The 22864-nt window shown below is 41.7% G+C and overlaps 1 protein-coding gene across 1 annotated transcript in view; it reads left to right on the plus strand.

Moving 5' to 3' along the window:
* The first annotated feature begins 1058 nt into the window (after positions 1-1058).
* The window catches only part of LOC115464803 (GDNF family receptor alpha-like), an 83949-nt gene continuing 62143 nt past the window's right edge, over positions 1059-22864 (plus strand). The window contains exons 1-2 of the mRNA XM_030195163.1: positions 1059-1113; positions 18595-18747. Coding sequence (XP_030051023.1) covers positions 1059-1113; positions 18595-18747 — 208 coding nt within the window. The remainder of the gene's footprint in view (positions 1114-18594; positions 18748-22864) is intronic.

Below are 22864 nucleotides of genomic sequence, written 5' to 3' on the forward strand. Positions count from 1 at the left end.
CACGCGGCACCCCCCTAGCGGCGTGCACTTGGGGGGGGGGGTTGTTTCGCAGGGGGGTGTCCTTTCGCTGGGGGGCGGAGCCTATCGGTGATCCGCCCCGGGTGTCAGCCCCCCTAGGAACGCCACTGCACACTGGTTAATCAGAACTTCTGCTTTTGTGATGTATCATTTTTATGGCAACAACTAGCAGATACAGGGCAAGGACAGGCAAAGGTTATATCTAACTAGCAAAGGATTATGGGGCTTTATGACAGCTTAAGGAAATACTGACATTCATGGTACTAAAATCTTTTAAAATTAACTTCTTAGTAAATCTCATGCAGAGTTGAGAGGTAGCATAATGGTTAGTGCAGCTGCCTGAAAACCAAAGGATCCAGATTCAACTCTCACTTTTGCTCTTTCAAATTTTTTTGTTATTAATTTGTGAGCTCTCCAGGGACAGAAAATACCTACGGTACCCAAATATATATAACACCCCCTTAGGAGCATTCCTGGGTTTTGGGCTTGACCTAGCAGATGTCCCCTTTTAGGCAGGCAGCATTGGTCCCTATTGGTCCCTGGGGCAGAAAGATGTTGATAGGTGAGATTTCTCTCTTTTCCCCCAGGGCAATCCAAACAAAATAACTCCGAGTTTAACTCTCTTAAGATTTCAGTCCTCTGTCATCTGTGTGACTTGCTGACTATTGGAAGAAAAGAAAAAATGGGAGAGAGAAGGGAAAGATGGTGACTCAGTGGGGGGGGGGGGGGAGATGCCAACTATGGGGGAAGAAGAAAGGAAAAGAGAGGGGGATGTTGACTATGAGGAGGAAGGCGAGAGAAATGGAGAAGATGCACTGTTAGGGATAGGTAATGAAGAGGAGACGGAGATGCTAGATTACAAATGTGGGGGGAGAGAGAGGGAGATATAAGATGGGCTACAAGGGTGGAAGTGGACAGAAGGGGGGAGAGAGAGAGAGAGAAAAGATGATGGGTTACAAGAGTATGGGGTGGAGAAAAGGAAAGAGGGAGAGAGGGGATGCTGAGCTACAAAGGTGGAGGGAGAGAAGATGCTGAACAGGATGAATCATGTGGGAGAGACCATGAAAGGTTGTCAAGATGAGCTAGAGGAAGATAGTGAGTACAGAGGGTTTAAAATGTGGCAACGGGGAGTGGGTGACAGATGGGAATAGGAGACTGAGGAAGGAGTAAGCAGAAACAGAGCCGCCGAGAGGCAGAAGGTTCTGCTCCCTCAGTCTGTCTCTCTTCTGCTCCTGTGGATCGGGACTCAGGTGATTGCGTAAACAAACTGAAGGAGAAGCAGATGCAGGTAAGTGCAGGGAGCGGTGTTGGCAGCGGCGGCCTGAGTGGGGGAGCAGGGGGGGGTGGAGGGGCAGTGGTGGTGGCAGTTGCGGTTGCAGCCTGAGTGGAGAGGCAGCCCTGTCCCAGGCTCGGCCCTGTCTCTTGGTGGCCCTGAGCAGAAATGGGAGAGTTAGAGACTGAGAGATGGCGATTGAAAGTTGATAGGTAGATGAGAGATGTGGTAGCCATGTTAGTCCACTCTTATAGGTTATCAATAGAAATCAAACAAAATAGAACATGGAAAAGAAAATAAGATGATACCTTTTTTATTGTACATAACTTAATACATTTCTTGATTAGCTTTCGAAGGTTGCCCTTCTTCCTCAGATCGGAAATCATAGGTAGATGAAAAATAAAAAGAGAAAGTGTGAGAAAGATGGTGACATTTGAGTGGAGAGAAAGGCAGAACAGAAAGGGAAGAAAGAAATAAAAGGGAAGGATAAATATGTCAGAGACATATATGAGGGAATAGAAGAAGACCAGAGGAGAAAGAAGAAAGGACAAATAGTAGCCACTGGAGAAAGTTGTCAGAAGACAGACATGTAGTTTGTGTAGAGATCTATAGACGTCCCACTTGTTCTGTTTGACCAATAGTAGGTATATTGGTGTTCTAGTGCTCAGTGTAATATTTGTAGTGCTGCCTATTCATAGGTAAGGTTCTTGTTGTTTGAAACTTAGGAATCAGCGCTACTATTTTATGACAGGTTTGCTACATGTATATTGAGTTGGGATATTTTTTCAAGTTTTGCATTTCACAGTGTGCCTGGTAGTAGAGAGATTTATGTTTCTATTACTCAGGTGACATGAGAATCAGAATGAGGTCCTTTTACTAAGGTGTGCTAATGGATTTATCGCATGCTAATGATTAGAGTGCACTAAATGATAAAAAAACCCATTATATTCCTATGGGCGTCTTATCATTTAGCGCATGCTCATTCTGCTAACGCACCTTAGCACCCAATATTTTTTGTGTGGTGACTTCTAAGTAGACTACCTGTTGATGGGGGGAGGTTGGAATTTTGTGGATGCGGAGCATATTTACACTTATAAGAAGTACAATAGGACCGCTGCTTTTTAACATATTTATAAATGATGTAGAAATGGGAGTAACTAGCGAGGTAATTAAATTTGCTGATGACACAAAGTTATTCAAAGTCGTTAACTCATGACAGGATTGTGAAAAATTACAGAAGGACCTTACGAGACTGGGAGACTGGGTGGCTAAATGGCAGATGACGTTTAATGTGAGCAAGTGCAAGGTGAAGCATGTGGTAAAAAAGAACCCGAATTATAGCTACGTCATGCAAGGCTCCACGTTAGGAGTTACGGACCAAGAAAGGGATCTGGGTTTCATCGTCGATAATACACTGAAACCTTCTGCTCAGTGTGCTGCTGCGGCTAGGAAAGCGAATAGAACGTTGGGTATTATTAGGAAAGGTATGGAGAACAGGTGTGAGGATGTCATAATGCCGTTATATCGCTCCATGGTGCGACCGCACCTTGAGTACTGTGTTCAATTCTGGTCGCCGCATCTCAAGAAAGATATAGTAGAATTGGAAAAGGTGCAGCGAAGGGCGACTAAAATGATAGCAGGGATGGGATGACTTCCCTATGAAGAGAGACTAAGGAGGCTAGGGCTTTTCAGCTTGGAGAAGAGACAGCTGAGGGGAGACATGATAGAGGTATATAAAATATTGAGTGGAGTGCAACAGGTGGAAGTGAAGCGTCTGTTCACGCTTTCCAAAAATACTAGGACTAGGGGGCATGCGATAAAACTACAGTGTAGTAAATTTAAAACAAATTGGAGAAAATATTTCTTCACCCAACGCATAATTAAACTCTGGAATTCGTTGCCGGAGAATGTGGTGAAGGCGGTTAGCTTAGCAGAGTTTAAAAAGGGGCTAGACTGTTTCCTAAAGGGCAAATCCATAAACCACTACTAAGTGGACTTGGGAAAAATCCACAATTCTAGGAATAACATGTATAGAATGTTTGTATGTTTGGGAAGCTCGCCAGGTGCCCTTGGCCTGGATTGGCCGCTGTCGTGGACAGGATGCTGGGCTCGATGGACTTTTGGTCTTTTCCCAATGTGGCATTACTTATGTACTTATAATACTGTGTCACACCAAACATCTTTGAAACATTTAAATTATGTTTTTACAGAATTAATATTTCTTATTGTTTTTAATTATTTATGTATGTGATTTAATTAATATACAAACCAATCAATTAGAACTTGTTCATGTAATACCCCTTTACCTGGGCACTCATGGGTCTGTGGTCCAAGTGGGCTGGAACTCCTGTGAAAGGCAGACTCTGTCAGACCCTAACTCATTCACTCACTTGGCACGTAGCACCTCCCACCTGGGGAAAGAAGTGTTAGCGGGTGGGATTACCCTCTTCTCCCCCAGGAATGCCAATACAAATCCAAATTCTGCTATGGGAGATAAGGCTGGCTGTTAAGTTAGTCAGTTTCAAAAGACACTTATATTCTCTAAAAGTCCAAAATGACCACTCCATAGTCAGCAGCTTAAAACGCAAACAGTTTATTCTTCAACTTGAAACCACAGAAACATTCCAACTGCATAGAAAGTACTCAGAAACAGGACTATTTACACTTTGTACAGCTCCAGTCCATGTCTAACCCCAAAGATAGTGTTCCAAAGGCTGTGTTCCTCTCAGGTCCAGACCCTCGAGGCCTGACCTCCACCCAGAGTGACTTTTGCATTGGCTCACCCTGACTATGGGATGGGCACTCCCTGGCTCCTATCTCGTGCTCCTAGGCTGGCTCTTTCCACTACCCACCCAGAGCTTAGCCAAATGGATTCAATTCTTTATTAAATGGGGTCCCCCTTCTTTTTCTGGTCACTTGGCAGGAGCTTGCAGGCAACCAAAGACATAGTAAGTATATAAGTACATAAGCATCAGACCAAGGGTCCATTGAGCCCAGCACCCTCTCACCGACAGCAGCCAAAAGAACAAGCGATTTGTCTCGCCCATCCTAGAAATACTGTATTATTCCCTCGTACGATACAATGATGGTAGATATAGACCTGAATGGTCCATCCAGTCTGCCCAACAAGATAAACTCATTTTACAAACAAGATAAACTTATTTTACAGCAAGACCCATAGCAATAAACAGAAAACCAAAAAACAAGAACCCAACTTCCCCTCTCAAGCAATGGCGTAGCCAAGGGTGAGCCTGAGTGGGCCTAGGCCCACCCACTTTGGGCTCAGGCCCACCTAGTAGCAGCACATCTATGATGTGGCTGGCAGGGATCCCCAAGCCCCACCCGCTGAAAACTCCCAACAACTGTTCTTCCTGCATACCTTGTAAATAGCAGATCTTCGCCTGCAGTGAGCAGTGACTGATACATGCTGTTCGCACCGGCCCCACAGCCTTTCCTCTGATGTATTCCAACTTATGCGGAAACAGGAAGTTGCATCGGAGGGAAGGCTGTGGGGCCAATGTGAGCAGTGTGCAGTGCCTTAGCGAGAGCTAATGACACCCGGGGCGGGTCACCGCGGCGCACCCCCTCTCCGGAGCGAACCCCCTCCTGGACCGCATTCTTACCTGCGGGAGGGCCGATCCGCCCCGAGTGCACGTCACTCGGAGCTGTGTCAGCCCCGCTGGTTCCATGCTCTCTCTGCCCCGGAACAGGAAATAACCTGTTCCGGGGCAGAGGGAACAGGAAACCAGCGGGGCCGGCACCCCCCGAGGGCGTGCACCCGGGGCGGACTGCCCCTTCCGACCCCCCCCCCCCCCTCCTACTCCACTGGCAGTGTGTACTAGCTGCTGCTCGCTGCCGGTGAAAATCTGCTATTTAAAAGGTATGCGGGGGAGGGGGAATGTTTTATAGACTATATGGCATGCAGGCAAGAGAGGAAGAGACCAAATCACTTGTGGGACAGGGTGGAGTTCTGCCCACCCACCTCGGGCCCAGACCCACCTAAAATTGGATGTCTGGCTACGCCCCTGCTCTCAAGGGCAACTAACTCGTTTATTAACAATTAACTTCACCTCCCCTGTCACTCTTCCTTTCAGTGCACTTTCTTTCTGCTTTTTATTCCAAAGCTACTCCCCTCGGGCTCAGCATCCTCCCACCCGGAGACCTCCCAGTCACTTGCCCCAGTGAATCTCTGCAGGGACTTACTCTGCTAGTAACCCCTAACCTAATAGGGAATTACATATAGAAAAAATATATAATATATTCCCAAAAGCATGTCAGGTAAATATAAGGAAAAATAAGTAGTTACTGTCTAACTAAAGTGCACAAGCATAGGGATCCAAGATTTATAGTATGGAAGATCAAGGATAATTCTTACAAAGAAAAAAAATAAAGCACTGCAAATCTTTCTTATAGAGCTAATCATTCTCAGATTGCTCAAACACTGATAGTAAACCACTCCCAGTTAGTTGCTTGGTTGCTAGAGAAGTAAGGTGAAAAGGATCAAAGAAACATATTTAACAGATTAATATCTGATGACACAGAAAAATCAAATTACAAAAAAAAAAAAGTAGTACCTATCTGAAGGACACGGTGGTAACTTTGTAAGTCTAAATGCTTTGAAAATATGCCTCCAGGTCTTATTTAACATAAATTGCTTACTGCATCTCTGGGTGTCTCTGGAAATGTCTGGAAAGACCCAAATCTTGAATTAATAGAAGTTTGTTTTCTCTTCTAAAAAATAGTCACAGGAGCCATTGCTTATCTGGGGCTAAAGGTACAACTTCAAGCAATGTAGAACTAGCTGGAACGTCACTCTCTGATGTCTCAAGCAAAGTTGAGACATCTAATGGAGCAGCAGCTTCATCTAAAATTTGTTGAGCATTACTAGTCTGTTTGGGACACAGCAAATAGTAAATCTGAGGAAAAGATGATATATTTTCTTCTGGAATATTCAAAATTTCAACAAGATACTTTTTTAACATATCTCTTAAAGTAACATTTATAAGATGGGGAAATTTTTTTTTTAAACGTAGATTATTGCTTCTCAAGAAATTCTCCAAAGACTCACATCCCCCCCCCCCCCCCCCCAGTTCATAACACCTTTTACAATTGTATTTTGCAAAGTTCGAGTTTCCATATCTTTTTCTAATTTTTTCAATACGGTCAGTCAACTTATTCAAAGTCAGAGAGTCTTTATGAGCTTTTTGTTCCAGTTTCTATACTTTTTGAGCCAAACTATTAGTCTCAGAGATGAGTCTTTCCTAATTCCACAATCAACTGCCACGTAACATCCAGAGTAATTTCAGTAGGCTAGTAATAATAAATTATAGCAATTCTGACATAGATACAATTCTCGATGAAGTATCTGAAGTCTGCTCACCCACTTCTTTGATAGCAGCCATAACGGAGAAGGATCAGAGACTATTTTCCAAGACAATCATTCCGGCTAATAGTACAATCGTTGATATTGTCAGAACTAGACTACTGTAATGCAGCATATGCAGGATGCAAAGAAAGCCCACTAAAATCATTGCAAACCATCCAAAACATGGCAGCAAGGCTGATATTTAAAAAAACTGAAATATGAGAGAGAGCAACCCCACTACTGGAAACATTACATTAGTTACCAATCAAGGCAAGACTATTCTTCAAAATAAGCACCCTCATTTATAAGATACTATTTGGAATGTCTCCAGATATATGCTAAACCTAATCGAATTATCCCCAAAAAATGCAACCCAGGAACTTACTTCTCCACCTACCAAACTTCAGAAACACAATCTACAAAACCATCTACATGGCCGGAATTAGCTATCTAGGCTCAAAATGGTGGAACTGAATACCCAAGGCCATAAGAAGCATCACTAATTATCTACAGCTTAGAAAAGAACTGAAAACCTACCTTTTCAAAAAAATTCTGTAACTAACAACACAAACTGCATATGGCTAAGAACACCTTCTAATTGAAATTTCATCTAACTGTAAAAGTGTCAGTGTAAAATTGTAAGCCACTTTGAACCTGAACTTGTTTTGGAAAATAGTAGGATACAAAAATTTATAAATAAGTTAATAAAATAAGATAACATCCCACTGGTCATACACGGGCTCCAGTTGCACACCAGGAATTCCCATAGAGTGGGACCAGGTGGCATTGCTGGAAGGTGGTTGTTCTTCTCCTACTCACTCCTGGGTAGTTCCAACAACTTGTGGTTGGAGTACTCCACTAGCGGCTGCTGGAAAACTGAAAAAGCACAATTGCAGGGGGGTTGCTCTAATGTTGAGGCTTAGCGTGACTTGAAGCCCTAAGGATGCAGCAGAAATTCCACTACCTAATAGCATCTCAAGTGTGGTTGCACTTGACTCACTGAGCTGTAATTTGGGATTCTTCGCAAATGTATCAATTGGACCCCCCACAGGGGTGTACCTCCGCTGAGTGGGGTGTGCAGGCACTTTCCCCATTTCTCCTCTGAGGAAATCAACAGAAAAGAGCCTCAACTTTTTAGGTAAGAGTGGCCATCTTGGACCCCAGATCGAAATGCCATTCCTTCTTATTGTTTTCATTTTTGATGTATGTTTATATATGTCTGTATAAATGTTTTTTTAATAGATATAGATTTTTTAAAATAAGATTAGCCATTATGGATTGTTTTTCAATATTATTTGTAAAAAAAAGTAGAGGAGTGGCCTAGTGGTTACAGCACTGGTTTTGCAACCCAGACGTGGCCTGTTCAAATCCCACTGCTGCTCCTTGTGATCTTGGCAGGGGCGTAGCCAGATAGCCAATTTTGGGTGGGCCTGAGCCCAAGGTGGGTGGGCATGAAATTTCTCCCCCTCCCCGGTACCCCTCCAGTTTGATCTTCTGTCCACCCCTCCCTGCCCACAGACCCCAAATATTAAATACTTGAGCTGGTGGGATCCCTAAACTCTGCCAGCTGAAGATTTCCTACTACTAATCGAGCAGCCAGCACTCTTCCAAATGGCAGCCAGCAGCACTTGCCTCAAATTGATGATGCTGCCGGCAGGCCATGCATGCTCAGTGCTTTTGCATGTGTGAAAACTGAGCATGTGCAGAAGGGCCGGTCTTGGTGTCAGCTCAAGGCAAGTGCTGCTGGCTGACATTTGGAAGAGCGCTGGCTGCCCAAGGACAAAAAATCTTCAGCTGGCAAGGTTTGGGAATACCCACCAGCCATAGCAAGAGTGTCACAATTTTGGGTGGGCCTGAGTTCAAAGTGGGCCCACCCAGGCCCACCTGTGGCTACGCCACTGGATCTTGGGCAAGTCACTTAACCCTCCATTACTTAGATTGTGAGCCCTTCTGAGACAGAAAAATATCCAGTGTACCTGAATGTAACTACTACTGAAGCTACTACTGAAAAAGGTGTGAGCAAAATGCAAATAAATATTTATACCGCTTTTTCCTTTGTTGCAAAAAATTATCAGTTAATGTTAAATTATGCATTTAATTTTTCCTCTGGATTATGCATTACTTTAAGGGCCCTGTTTACTAAGGTGTGCTAGCATTTTTAGTATTAGTATATATTTCTATGGGTATCTTTAGTGTTAGCGCATGCTAAGTTTTAGCACATGCTAAAAACAGTAGCACGCCTATAGCGCAGCTTAGTAAACAGGGCCCTAATGTCTATCTAATTGCAGAGATAAAGTGGTTGTATTTTTAAATAACAGAAAAGTTTATATCACTGTGTAATATTCCTATGCCCCTACCCAGCTATTCCTTCATGCCACCTGGTTGCCAAAACTTTCTGGGGAGGACACTGTGGTATAACATGTATAAATGCTGAGAAAAACAATGGTTAGTCCAAGATTTTGGGCCCTGTTTACTAAGTCGCGTTATAGGTGCGTTAACATTTTTAATGCAAGTTAACCATGTATGCACATTAACTGTGTACACACCTACCATATCCCTATAGACGCCTACACTGTTAGCGTGCGCGCTAATTATAGGCGCATTAAAAATGCTAACGTGCCTTAGTAAACAGGGCCATTTTGAATAATGTTGCAAATTTGTACTACTATAGGTGATATTCTTTAACATTTTTTAAATTAAATACTTGAATTTTCTAAATATATGTACATTAAATTGCAGCTTCCTTTTTATCCACAAATGAAGTATTGTGTGTTTAAGAGTAAGTTCAGTTCCAGCCCTCGTCCACCCCCATTTCCTGCCCTGTCCCACTCCTGGCCCTGACTCTGGCCCCACCTCTCCAGTTTCACTTCCGTTTTGTCTACAAATTTAGAGGTCCTTTTACCAAACAGCGTAAAAGCTGTCCCGTGGTGGCATCGGCGTGCAGGTTACCATGCGCCGAGGTCATCTTTTACCACCATCGGTAAAAGGGCCTTTTTTTCAGGAAGACCGGTAAACGGCTGTGCGGTAAGCAAAATATTGCCATGCGGCCATTTACAGCTGGATCCCTTACCGCCATCTATTTAAAAGGTGGTGAGGGCTCCAGTGCTAGCCCGGTGCTAGAAAATAAAAGTATATTTTCTAACGCTGGAAGTGGCACGCGGCAAAAGCAGGACTACCACTGGGCTCCTGGGCAAGCCAGGAGGGAAGCCTGATTTGCTGTGCACCAAGCCCGCTCTATCCCTTCCACCCTTTTGTAAAAGGGCCCCTAAGCCCAGTATATAAAGGACTACAGCACTGGTTCATGAGAGTGGAAGAGCCCTGGTTTGAATAAGGTAGAAATTGTTGCTAAGTTTGAGAAAAGTAAGGGCCCTGTTTACAAAGGCACACTAGCATTTTTAGCACTTGCTAAAAATTAGCGCGCGCTTTGTAGATGCCCATAATATTCCTATGGGCATCTCCACCATTAGCGCACGCTAAAAGCACTAGTACACTTTTGTAAACAGGGTCCTAATTGTTTTTGTGCATGATGGCTCAGGGTCTATTTCTTTAAAGAATTGTTAATGTTTTTGTTTTGAACTGCATTAAGGTTTGCATTATGTTTGAAGGTGACTTGAAATAACTCTTTGCCCCAAAGGCTTTCATATGAGCTTGCTAATGTTGTGTAGTCCCTATCGGGTCCTCTTTACAGAGAATGGAACAGTTAAAGGGGTGAAGGGATTCCAGGAAGCACCCCCAGAGGAATGGAGTGGGGGGGGGGGGGTCCGGGTTATTATCTGGGCCACAGTGAGAGGGACTGCCAGAGTTTGCATAGAAGTGCACCAGGAGGAGTTTATTGCAATATAGATATAGATCACAGCTGCCATGTAGCCAATCATATCTCAAGCATTATGAAGCAGCTCCCCTGCCATCCACACTCTCTGGTATATCCACTCTGTTGTAGAAGTTAATATCATTGGCACAGAGGTGCAGTCAATCTCTTAACCCCTTCTCACTTTTCATGCACAAAATATTGAACAGAACTAGCCCCTGGATCAGTCACTGCTATACTCCATTTATTATATTTTTCTTCATAGTAAACTTTATTTACCACCAAGATCTGCAATTTATTTCTAAATTAAACACAATAACTATAAATATTTCTAACTCAAATGCTTTATCAGCTTTTTTTTTTTTTTTAAATAAGATGACAATTGCAAGGAGCCAGATTTAAAATCAGAAAAAAGATTGGTAAAAAAATGACTACCAGATGTAGTCACTGTATTTTGAGAGAGGGCAAATTCTGACCACAGCTTTTATTTCCTACAATTTGTGTTAACCCTTATATAGAAACAATTGTAAGATACTATAAAAATATCACAGGACATTAACCCAAAAGGTCTACCTGCAAACACTGGCTAAGCCCACACTTTGTACTATTTTTAATTTTTCTATTTTTTCTATGGAGTTCTTTTTTCCTTCTAAACATTATAGACTTTTATGAATGTCTCTCCCTCCTTTTGTCCGACTATTACATTTAACTTTAATAATGAAAATGCATAGCCTGGAAAGACTCACGTATAATAAGGTACGCTGAACACTAACTAGCACATTGCAGTATATTTGAGTTAAATCTCACATTTCAATTATTAGTATTATGATTATTCACAATGTTTATACAGCTGTGGATTCAATATGCAGAGCATACAAAGGCTGTTGATTTTAAATAAGCATTTATTTATCTCCACAGAAAGCTATCTGAAAGACTGGGGAACAAAAATAAATGATTTTAAGTGTTCTTTCAATTTGTACCAGAATATAATAGGTAACCAAGGAAAATGGCAAGAGCATCAATAATAATATGAACTAAACATATTAGATGTAATAATGCATGAAATAGTAAAATGAAATAAAATGCAATTATATATCTGAATGAATATATATATATATATATATATATATATATATATATATATATATATATTCATTCAGATATAATCTAGCCCTGCAACAAATGTAGCAAAAAGGTCTGGGTATCATTATTGCTTATCATTATTGCTTATGTGCAGATGTAAATAAGAGGTCATTCCTATTCAGTATATCTTTCAATCTAGTGTAGCAGGGTGCCAAGATTCTATGGGGCCCTTTTACTAAGCTGCGTAAATGTCTACATGCGCCCAATGCATGCCAAAATGGAGTTACCACGTGGCTCTTGCCGTAATTTCATTTTTGACATGCATCTGATATGCATGTCTGAAAAAATAATTTTTATTTTTGGATGTGCGTATTGGACGCGCGCCAAGTGGCATTTGACGTGTGTAAGTCATTACCGCCCGGTTACCGCATGAGACTTTACCGCTAGGTCAATGGCTGGCGATAAAGTCTTAGACCCATAATGGATGTGTGGCAATTTTCATTTTGCTGCACGTCCATTTTTGCTAAAAATTTTAAAAAGGCATTTTTTTACAGGTGCGCTGAAAAATGATTCTTCGTGCACCTAAGACACGTGTCTACACTACCGCAGGCCATTTGTCAGTGTGCCTTTGTAAAAGGGCCACTATATCATTAGTGTTGCAGACAGAACATTCTGGCCCCTGCTCAAGAAAGCAGCTGCCAATCAAAGGGTAACAGTATGTGGTACAATCAGAGACTTTGGTCAAATAAGATTCAAATAGGAGTTTTATGACAGGAGTATAAAATCCAGTTACAGGGGAGAAGCCATGTCCTTCATCCCCAAGACGGGGTCCAGAGAGGGATCTAGCTACAAATGAAGTAGAGTAGCAGTGAGTGAGGAATCCTACCCAGGGGTCCAGCAAAATCTTAGCTTCTCATTCAAGGGACAAAAGAGTAGGAACAGTAATTATAGTGGTTTCCAGTCTGTTATTCAACTGTCCCCTAGAGCTTCAAGAAAAAGACTGAAGAGTTCCCATTTTGCAGTAAACTGTTCAGAGAGTCAGTTTGAGCCACAGCTGGTCTTCCAAAGAACAGGATGCCCTAAGACAGAAGAGGCCAGTAGCAGGGACACTGCTTCCCAAACTTAGTCAGAGAAGAGTAAAGGTCAAAGCTGCCATCTGTAAACCCTATTCTGGGAAGAAGCTGATGGCTGCAAACAGTGACATTGATGAGCACCAACTTCCTATCTCTGTCAGGGGATAATTCATACTCTCAGGGAATAGATATTCAGCCCACAGCAGTGCCTGGACACTGGCATTGAATATCTGGGTTTATGCAGCCACCTATCTCATAATGTGGTTAAGTGCAATATTCAGCAATTAGAAACATAGAAAAATGTAGGCAGATAAAGACCATCAGGCTAATTTTCGAAAGAAAAGGGCACCCATCTTTCAACACATCGGAAGATGGGCGTCCTTCTTACAGGGTCGCCCAAATCGGCATAATCGAAAGCTGATTTTGGGCGTCCCCAACTGCTTTCCATCGCAGGGATGACCAAAGTTCCCGGGGGCATGTCGGAAGTGTAGTGAAGGCCAGACTTGGGTGTACCTAACATATGGGCGTCCTCGACCCATAATTAAAAACAAAAGGGGGTGCGTCCCTGACGAGCACTTGGACGACTTTACTTTGTCCTTTTTTTGTTACGACCAAGCCATGAAAAGGTGCCCGAACTGACCAGATGACCACCGGAGGAAATCAGGGATGCCTCCCCATACTCCCCCAGTGGTCACTAACCCCCTCCCACCCTCAAAAAAATAGTTTAAAAATATTTTTTGCCAGCCTCAAATGTCATACTCAGCTCCATCGCAGCAGTATGCAGGTCCCTGGAGCAGTTTTAGTGGGTGTAGTACACTTCAGGCAGGCAGACCCAGGCCCATCCCCCCCTCCTGTTACATTTGTGGTGGTAAATGTGAGCCCTTCAAAACCCACCAGAAACCCACTGTACCCACATCTAGGTGCCCCCCTTCACCCGTAAGGGCTATGGTAGTGGTGTACAGTTGTGGGTAGTGGGGTTTGGGAGGGTCAGCACACAAGGTAAGGGAGCTATGTACCTGGGAGCAATTTATGAAGTCCACTGCAGTGCCCCCTAGGTTGCCCAGTTGGTGCCCTGGCATATCAGGGGGACCAGTGCACTATGAATGCTGGCTCCTCCCATGACCCAAATGGCTTGCATTTGGCATGTTTTGAGATGGCCAGCCTCGGTTTCCATTATCGGCGAAAACCGAGGTCGGCCACCTCTAAGTCCGGCGATCTCAACATTTAGGCTTGGATTTGGTCATTTCTGAGATGGGCGTCCTTAGTTTCCATTATCTTCGAAAATCAGAAATGACCAAGTCTAAGGACGACCATCTCTAGGGACGATCTTTATGTCTAGATTTGTGCGTCCCCGACCGTATTATCGAAACAAAAGATGGACGCCCATCTTGTTTCGATAATACGGGCTTCCACGCCCCTTCACCGGGACGTCCTCAGGAAAATGTGGGCACCCCTTTTGATTATGCCCCTCCATATATCCAATCCAGTCTTCCCCTCCATGCCACTATTCTCCCTGTCACTCCCTTAGAGATCCTATGTTCTTATCCCAAGCTCTCTTGAATTCAGATACTGTTTTTATCTCCATCACTTCCACCAGGAGGCTGTTTCATTAATTTACCACCCTTTCCATGAAGAAGTATTTCCTCAAGTTACATATAAGTCTATCCACTTTCACCTTCATCTTGTGCCCCCTCATTCCAGAGTTTCCTTTCAATTGAAAGATACTCGACCCCTGTGCATTTATTGCCACATATCTTTCCTCTTCCACTTTTCTACAGTTTAGGGATCATTTTTAAAAGAGAAAAACGTTTAAAAAGTGGCATTTAGACATTTTGCTTGCCAAAACGTTCAAATCGCTATTTTCGAAACCCATTTTCTAAACATTTTGCTATGCAGTTCATCCACATTGCATTCAAATCACTAGGGGGCATGTCAGGGGCATGTTGGGGGGCAGTGTTTGGGTGTTCCTAAGACTTGGACGTTATTCAGCCATAATGAAAGAAAACAAAAACATCCAGGGCTACAATTGAGATGTTTTGGTCTAGACCTGTTTTTATCACAACTAAGTCACAGAAAGGTGATCCAAATGAATAAATAACCACTGGAGGGATTGAGGCATGACCCCCTTTCTCCCCCAGTGGTCACTGACCCCTTCCCATCCCCCAAATAAGTGAATGAAATAGTACATACCAACCTCTATGATAGCTGTACCCACATATAGGTGACACCTGCAGCCATAAGGGTTACTGTTGTGATGTATAGTTGAGCACAATAGGGTTTTAGGTGGGTTTTGGAGGGCTCACCAAACAATATAAGAGGGTAATGATGAGATATGTACCTGGGACGTTTTATGTGAAGTCCACTGTAGTGCCCCCTAGGGTGCCCCAATACTCTGCTGGGATGCCTGTGTGGTCAGTCTACTGCCATGATTTTTGGGTTTCTGCCAGGTACTTGTGACTTGGCTTGGCCACTGTTTGGGAAAACAGGATACTGGGATAGATGGACCATTGGTCTGACCCAGTATGGCTACTCTTATGTTCTTATGCAACAATGCTGGCTCCTCCTACATCCCAATGGCTTGATTTTGTGCATTTTTCACTTGGACTTTTTTTTTTTTCAAAAATGGTACAAAAGATAGACACACTAAGTACAACAACGTCTAGGAAATGGCCAATAAAAAATAGATTTTTCCGGTTCAAAAATGATCACGTTCACTACTCGATTTTTGGACATTTTGGAAACATTATCCAAAGTCAGATTTAGACTTCATATTGAAAATGCCCTTCTTTATCACAAAGACCACTGGCCATTTTAGTAGCCACCCTCTAGAATGACTCCATCATGCTTATATCTTTTTGAAGGTGAGATCTCCAGAATTGTACACAATATTCTAAATAAGGGTCTCATCAGAGTCTTATACAGGAGTATCATCAGCTCCTTTTTCTTACTGGACGTTCCTCTTGCTATGCATCCAAGAATCCTTCTAGCTTTCACTGTCGCCTTTTCTACCTGTTTAGCCACCTTAAGATCATCACATATGATCACACCCAAGTCTCGCTCCTCTTTCATGCACAAAATTTCATTACTCCCTAAACTGTACTGTTCCCTTGGGTTTTTGCAGCCTAAATCCATGACCCTGCATTGTTTTATCATTAAATCTTAGCTGCTAAATTCCAGACCATTCCTCTAGCTTCACTAAGTCCTTCCTCGTGTTAGCCACACCATCAGGGATGTCTACCCTATTGCAGATTTTGGTATCATCCACAAAGAGGCAAACCTTACCAGACAGCCCTTCAGCAATATTGCTTTCAAAAATGTTTTAAAAATATGGCCCAAGAACCAACCCTTGGGTCACACCTTTTCATCAGAATGAGCTTGCTTTATCACTATCCTCTTTCGCCTTCCACTCAACCAGTTCCTAACCCAGTCAGTCACGTTAGGGCTTATACTGAGGGCACTTAGTTTATTTATTAGTCATATATACGGGACTTTGCTAAAATCTAAATACACCACATCTAGAGCTCTCCCTTGATCCAATAATCAGATTTGTCTGCCTCTAGTGAAACTATGTTGCCTCGGGTCCTGCAATCCATTGGATTCCAAAAACTTTACTATTCTCTATTTTAAAAGCGTTTCTATTAATTTATTTATTACATAAGTTAGACTTACTGACCTGTAGTTCCCAACCTTTTCCTTACTTCCACTTTTGTGGAGGGGACCACATCTGCTCTTTTCCAGTCCTCCACATAAGCACACCATATAAAGAGAGGACTGACTTTTTTGTGGACCAATTTAAACGCTAAAGCTTGGGGTCCTTTTACTAAGGTGCGCTGAAAAATGGCCAAAGGTTTGCCTGCTTTGTGAAATGTACATTTTTTTCTATTCTATTTTGCAGAGTACAGAAGAAAATACATTTCTGTTTTTCTTACAGAGTCTGGCTTTCTTGAAGAGATCTATATTTCAGTTTTTGTGGACATTTTTGTGGTTCCCTATTTTGTATCACACGTGGGTCTGTCTGTGTTCTGCATATGTGAATGAGGTGACGGATTCTGCTAGTATGTAGTGTTTTGTGTAGGAATGTGTAACAATCCAGCTTGTTGCAGTTTTCCAGTAGCAGGTATATTGGTGCTCTAGGGTCCACTGTAATATTTATAGCACTGTCTTTTCATAGGTGGGTTAGGGCTGTTGTGTGTTAAGTTTTCTGTATAGGTTTTGAGTGTCTTTTTGTAGGGTTCTGTGTTATTTCATAAAGTGTCTGGCCCTATTGTTTTTGATATGCTGGCTTCATATTCAGCATTTTAGTCTGGTACGTGTGTGCTTGTTTTTTTTTTTTTTTTTTAAGTAACAGAAGGGAGAGTCCAAAAGTACACAGATCCAGACAGCAAAATAAAGCTGTGCTTTATTTTGCTGTTTTTTTTTTTTTTTAAATAGCCATGATGAATATGTATGAGATGTATATATTCAAATAGATATGCAAATATATGAATCCACACCCCTTGCCCCCCCCCCCCCAATGAAACAGCTAAACTATGCCCATGGGGTGGGAGTGGAACATTGTAGGGGGTTGGGGGGATTTCTTCATGGCAGTAAGCTGGGGGGAGGGGAGACGGAAGGAGAGGGCATTGTCAGGGAGATGGGAAGGGGATCAGGGGAATTTAAAAAGGAAAAACTTTATGCAGGTGCCATCAGATATTTAGTGCCAGCATCTGTATAGTTAAGCAGGCAGAATTAGTTCAGATTTTGAGCTGTCTTATAGTTTCCTACTTAGCTTTGCGGGTGCTGGCACTGAATATTACTGGCACCTGCCTAATTGCTGGCTTCTCCCCAGTGCCGCCCCCTGTACCACCCCTGACCTACCCATTTTTTAATGGGCAGCTAGAGGCGATTTCCCACAACACTGCCCAGTTTAGTGCCACTAAATATCAGGGATTAGACAGCCCCAGGTGATTTAAGTGAGCAGGATCCTCTCCTGCCCGCTTAAATCATTTTGAATATTGGCTGGAGAGTTTTTAAGCTCCACATGTCTTCTAAAATTAGCCCACGTCTGTCTCAGAAATTTGGCAAAATCTAGTCCAAGTGTGGAAATGGCACAGGATGGCACTTTCTATGCCGACGAAACTGTGAATGTTTTTTTTCTCTATAAACTTAATCTAAAATTCCACTTTCATAAATAATAATTTTTTTTATTGCACAAATAAGTAGATGCTCTCTTAAATGCCATAAATATAAACTGGAATAAGCAGTTATATAAGACGTAACACTAAGTTGTACCATATCGTTGATACATGACGACACATTGTAAAAACATGCTCATAAGAGGTTAGGGGTCCTTTTACTAAGGTGCGCTGAAAAATGGCTTGCAGTAGTGTATGCACGAGTTTTGGGCACGCACCAATCCATTTTCATTGCGCCTGTAAAAAAGGCCCCTTTTTATTTTTGCCGAAAATGGGCGTGCGGCAAAATCAAAATGGCAATGCGTCCATTTTGGGTCTGCGACCTTACCGCCAACCATTGACCTAGTGGTAAAGAGTCACATGGTAACCGGATGGTAATGGCCTATGTGTGTCCGATACATGCATCCAAAAATAAAAATTATTTTTTGGACGTGCTTATTGGACGCGCGCCAAAAATGAAATTACCACAAGAGCAACACGGTAGCCGAGCAGTAACTCCATTTTGGCACACGTTGGGCATGCATAGATGCTTACGAGGCTTAGTAAAAGGACCCCTCAATTTCCTGAGCATCCAGCATGCACATTCACTACTATGATCAAATGGTCATCTTATCCCACCACAGACTTACAACTGAGAGGGCCTATTCATGTAAAGTAATATAAGATTTGCCTTCTTGTAAACTGTCTCATAGTGTAATCTACCTTCTTTTAGCTCAGCTGATATCCACAGGGCTATGTTGGCTGCCAAATGTCTATTAACCACATATTAAAACATGTATATTATTGTTCTTCTTACACAGGTGCAAACTGCAAAGTGAAGGACGCAATGCCTTGTAACTTAACTGGTCATTATTTAGCTGAACATTATCCAGGGTTTATGGACTGTATCTGTAAAGAAGATACTTCATGCAATATAAAAAGAATGTTTGGTAAACAGTGCGCTCTCAAGGAAGGTAAATAATATATCTAAGGAGATAAAGCATTGAACAGTTGGTATTTTGATTGCTTCTAAAAGCATATAATAAGAACCTGATAAAGATTCTTTATTATAAGAAGGCAGACATAAAGGAAAGCTGTATATGTTTAGGAGGATTTATTCTTATATAATTTGAACTTTTTAACGAATAAGACTTTTGTTTGTTGAATTCAGGATGTGCAGCACCATGCTTGCTTATTATAAAGATGGATCTCAATAATAGTATTACTTTGTATTTACACATTGGCTTGCATACAAATGGACTTTATAAAATGTTAGTTTTTATGTGGTGGTTTGCTTAGTAAGCCCATAGGAATAGAAACAGAGACAAGAATTGTTCATCATTTATTTGTGATGGGGTTAGTAGGACCCAGATATCTGAGGAATCAAGTTAGCATAAAAGATAGGTTTTAAGTTTAATTTTTAACCAGAGTGAACTGGAATCTTGGACATCAGATGGCAGCATATTCCAGAAAAGTGTGATTTAATCTTAATTATATGTCTTTTTCTGTGATCCGACTAGGATATCGGCAGAATACCAACATCTATAAATAAAGAATGTGCTAATAATGAAAAGGCATGGTAACAAGTTGTTTCATGTTGCAGCACAAAGTAGTATATGACATTTAGGCACCTGATTCAAAACAGCATGGTAAGCACTTACCAGTTGAATTAACACACGGTAACTATCAGTGCACAGCCATAACAACATTTACCACAGGGCCGGGACACACAGATGATAATTTTATGATAGAGCGCCTAGGTTCAGTGAGCAAGAACATGCCTAGGGGTATGTTTTTTCTAAGGTGCGCTATAGGCGCGTTAGCATTTTAACACGCATTAATGGTTGACGCATATTAAACGCTAATGTACCCATAGACATGTACACAAAACATACAAAATTATCAACAACTGTTGCAAAATATTACAAATCTTTATTAAATACTTTCCTTTAACATTTCTGTTTATCTATTGTTATCTGAAATCCTCAATCACTTTCAAATGCAATCACTCATATGAAACACGTTCAACTATATAAAATCACATTATTACTTATACAAATGATACATCAACCCTGAATGGTTGTACCACACACAATTCTTGAGATTTAAATAATTATATATCTGTTAAACCATTCTGCAACACTGTTATTGGTAGGAATGTGCTACTTTCCCACACCAAACATTATAACGTCTTTAGAGCATGTTAATGGTTCATCCAAGTGCTTCAACAGTCCCACATCATGCTTATATCTCTTCTCTTATGGGTTCTTGTTATTTTCCCCAAAATGTTTGATGCACTTCTGACTCAAACTGATCCATATAGCTTCATCCTCCACAACAAGCTCTAATATGGAATGTTCTTCAATTATGTGGCCATAATCAACACAGGATAGATGCTTTGTATTCTTTTATACAAAATATTTTCTTCGTCAGGCACTACACCGTGTCCTTACAATGAATCACTCTCGTTTCCTCTGTCCATTGAGGCAACCTCATTCAGACCCTACACGATCATGTTTCGCTTTTTAAAGCGTCTTCAGCGGTCATTAAATCGGCTCTACCAGGTTGTCGAGCACTCAACAGTATCCGATGTGCTGGTGGTAACGTCTACAAGAATGCCCACACATGCGCATAGAAATGTATAGGCACATTAGCATTTAACGTGCTTTAACTTTAAAGGTGCGTTAAAAAGGCTAACGCACCTTAGTAAACATACCCCGGTTGGTGCTATTTAAAGGCACACAGGTGCTTCTATGAATTTATAAAATACCAATGCTTCAAGCTTTCTTCCAATGGATCCTTTCTCCATTTTTAAAGCACTTATGGGGGTCTTTTACTAAGCCACTGTAGTGTTTTTAGCTTGCGGTAGTAAATGCTGGTGAGTAGGAATATAATAGGCACCTTGGTGTTTACGACCAGCTGATTTCTACCACGAGCAAAAAGCATTACCACAGTTTAGTAAAAGACCCCCTATAAACACTGGCAAATTAGCATAAACACTGGCATGTTAAATGCACAATATTAATAAGGAAGGCACATTAGAAGCAGGAAAACTGTGAGGGCGTCAGTTTGACCACTAGATCATCACAGAGTAAAAGGAGCACTCAGAAAGAACAAGGAAATAGTGGAGAGACACAATGAATTTTTTGCTTTGTTCTTTAATGAAGAATAAATAAAGGAGCTATCCATGCCAGAAATTGTATTTAAAGGTGGTGATTCACAGGAACCAAAACAAAATGTTGTGAGTCTTCAAGATGTAACAGACTAAACTGACAAGTTAAAAAGCAGCAAATCACCCCAGAGTACTGTTTATGTTTATTAAAATGTATAGTCTGCTGTATCCAACAATCACAGCAGGTTACAACCAAAACATACATAACAAAAACACAATATCATAAACTTGTATAGACAAAAAGATTACTAGAATGTCAATTCAGAGTGTTAATATATCTATCTGGTAACATAAATATTTCACCCTAAGAGGTGAAATAAGCAAGTGAAAATACATAAGTCTTAAACCTCTTATTAAATTCTGCGGTATTAGTAACTAATCACAGATTCAGAGGTAATGCATTCCAAAGTACAGGACCTACAACATAAAAAATCCATTCCCAAGTCTCACAAAGTCAGACCTGTTTCTGACTTGGAATATCCAATAAACATTGGTTCATTGATCATAGAGCTTGAGCTGGTTTGTATATACTTCATGATAATGTTATCACATCAGGGACTTCATTATTAAGGGCTTTATGTATGAAGAAGGCACTCACACATGGCTTCTGAAAGTTACAGAACACTGGGTAGAGTCCATACTGGATTCTGTAGGGTGACATCACCCATATGCGAGAGAGAATGGCCTACTTGCCCTCAAAGAAATTTTCCACAAATGCGCTTTGCCATTATTCATACATTTATTTGGCTTTCACAAAGTGCAATACAATACCCAGGCAAAATGCAGTATAATTAGCAGCATAATTATGCAAATCAATTCATTACTTATCAATGTAAAATGGATGAAGCTGGTATAGTTACATTTTTTTTGCATTAAAGTTTTATAATTTGTAGGAACATTACCACAAAAAAGACAGTGCATGTACTATATGTAAATGGCGTAGTGTTGTGATAAAGGTATTTTCATTTTTGTGCTATTCCTAAGGAACCCTCAGCAAATTAGTATATTAACTCCTATTTAATGTAATGGGGGGGGGGGGGGGTAATGTTCTTAAGCCACATTATTTGCCCCTTAGGGCGCTAATACAGCTTCTTTTGCTCTACCACGGTGATATTTAGGTCACTGTGGGTTACAAAGTAATAAGATGTAAAAACATGCAAATGCATATAAATCTGCTCATTACTATGTAAAAAAAACTATAACATGACTTGCAGTGTGTGCTTAAAGGCAGAAAATCATTGTATTTTGGCTGGGGTTATTTTACTGTGCCGGGAGCTTTGGCCCTTAAAGCCACAGTTCAGTACTCCTGAGCCAGAGTCTACAGAGCCTGTGCAATCTCCCCACTCCCCCCTACCCCCACAAAAGACTCTCCCAAAAGGGCCTACCAGTAGATTCCTTGGTGGTCTAGTGGTCTTGCATTACTATTATTAGGAGTCATGTTTCCCTAGTAGTATGAGACTGTTAGGGCACCATTTTGGAGATGGCACCAGCCAGGGCAGGAGTGACAGGGGATTGCTCCTATCCAAAGTAGAGAGTTGCACAGGGACAAAAATCTAACCCTGACAGTTTTTGCATTGCAAGAAACTCAAAACAAAAGACAGAGAGATAACTTAAGCCAGAATGGTATGGTAGTGGTACCTATTAAATTCTAGTGGTCAGCTCCTTCTCCTTCCCTCAACCCCCCCCCCCCCCAAAAAAAAAAAAAAAAAAAACTAATGCTGCTCCCTCTCCTTCCCCAAATCTTCTCCCTATAAGTTCAGTGCTGATCCTGCTCCTTACCTGAACCTGTCTTCCACAAGTCTAATGCTGCTTATTCCTCTCCTTCCCTGACTCCCCCCCCCCCCCCCACACCATGTCCAACGCTGCTTTCTCTTTTTCCTCCTCAGTCTGTGAAACCTGCGATCTGCCAACCCTTGCAG

This window comes from Microcaecilia unicolor, chromosome 3, assembly GCF_901765095.1.
Source record: "Microcaecilia unicolor chromosome 3, aMicUni1.1, whole genome shotgun sequence".
In the NCBI taxonomy this organism is placed as follows: Eukaryota; Metazoa; Chordata; class Amphibia; order Gymnophiona; family Siphonopidae; genus Microcaecilia; species Microcaecilia unicolor.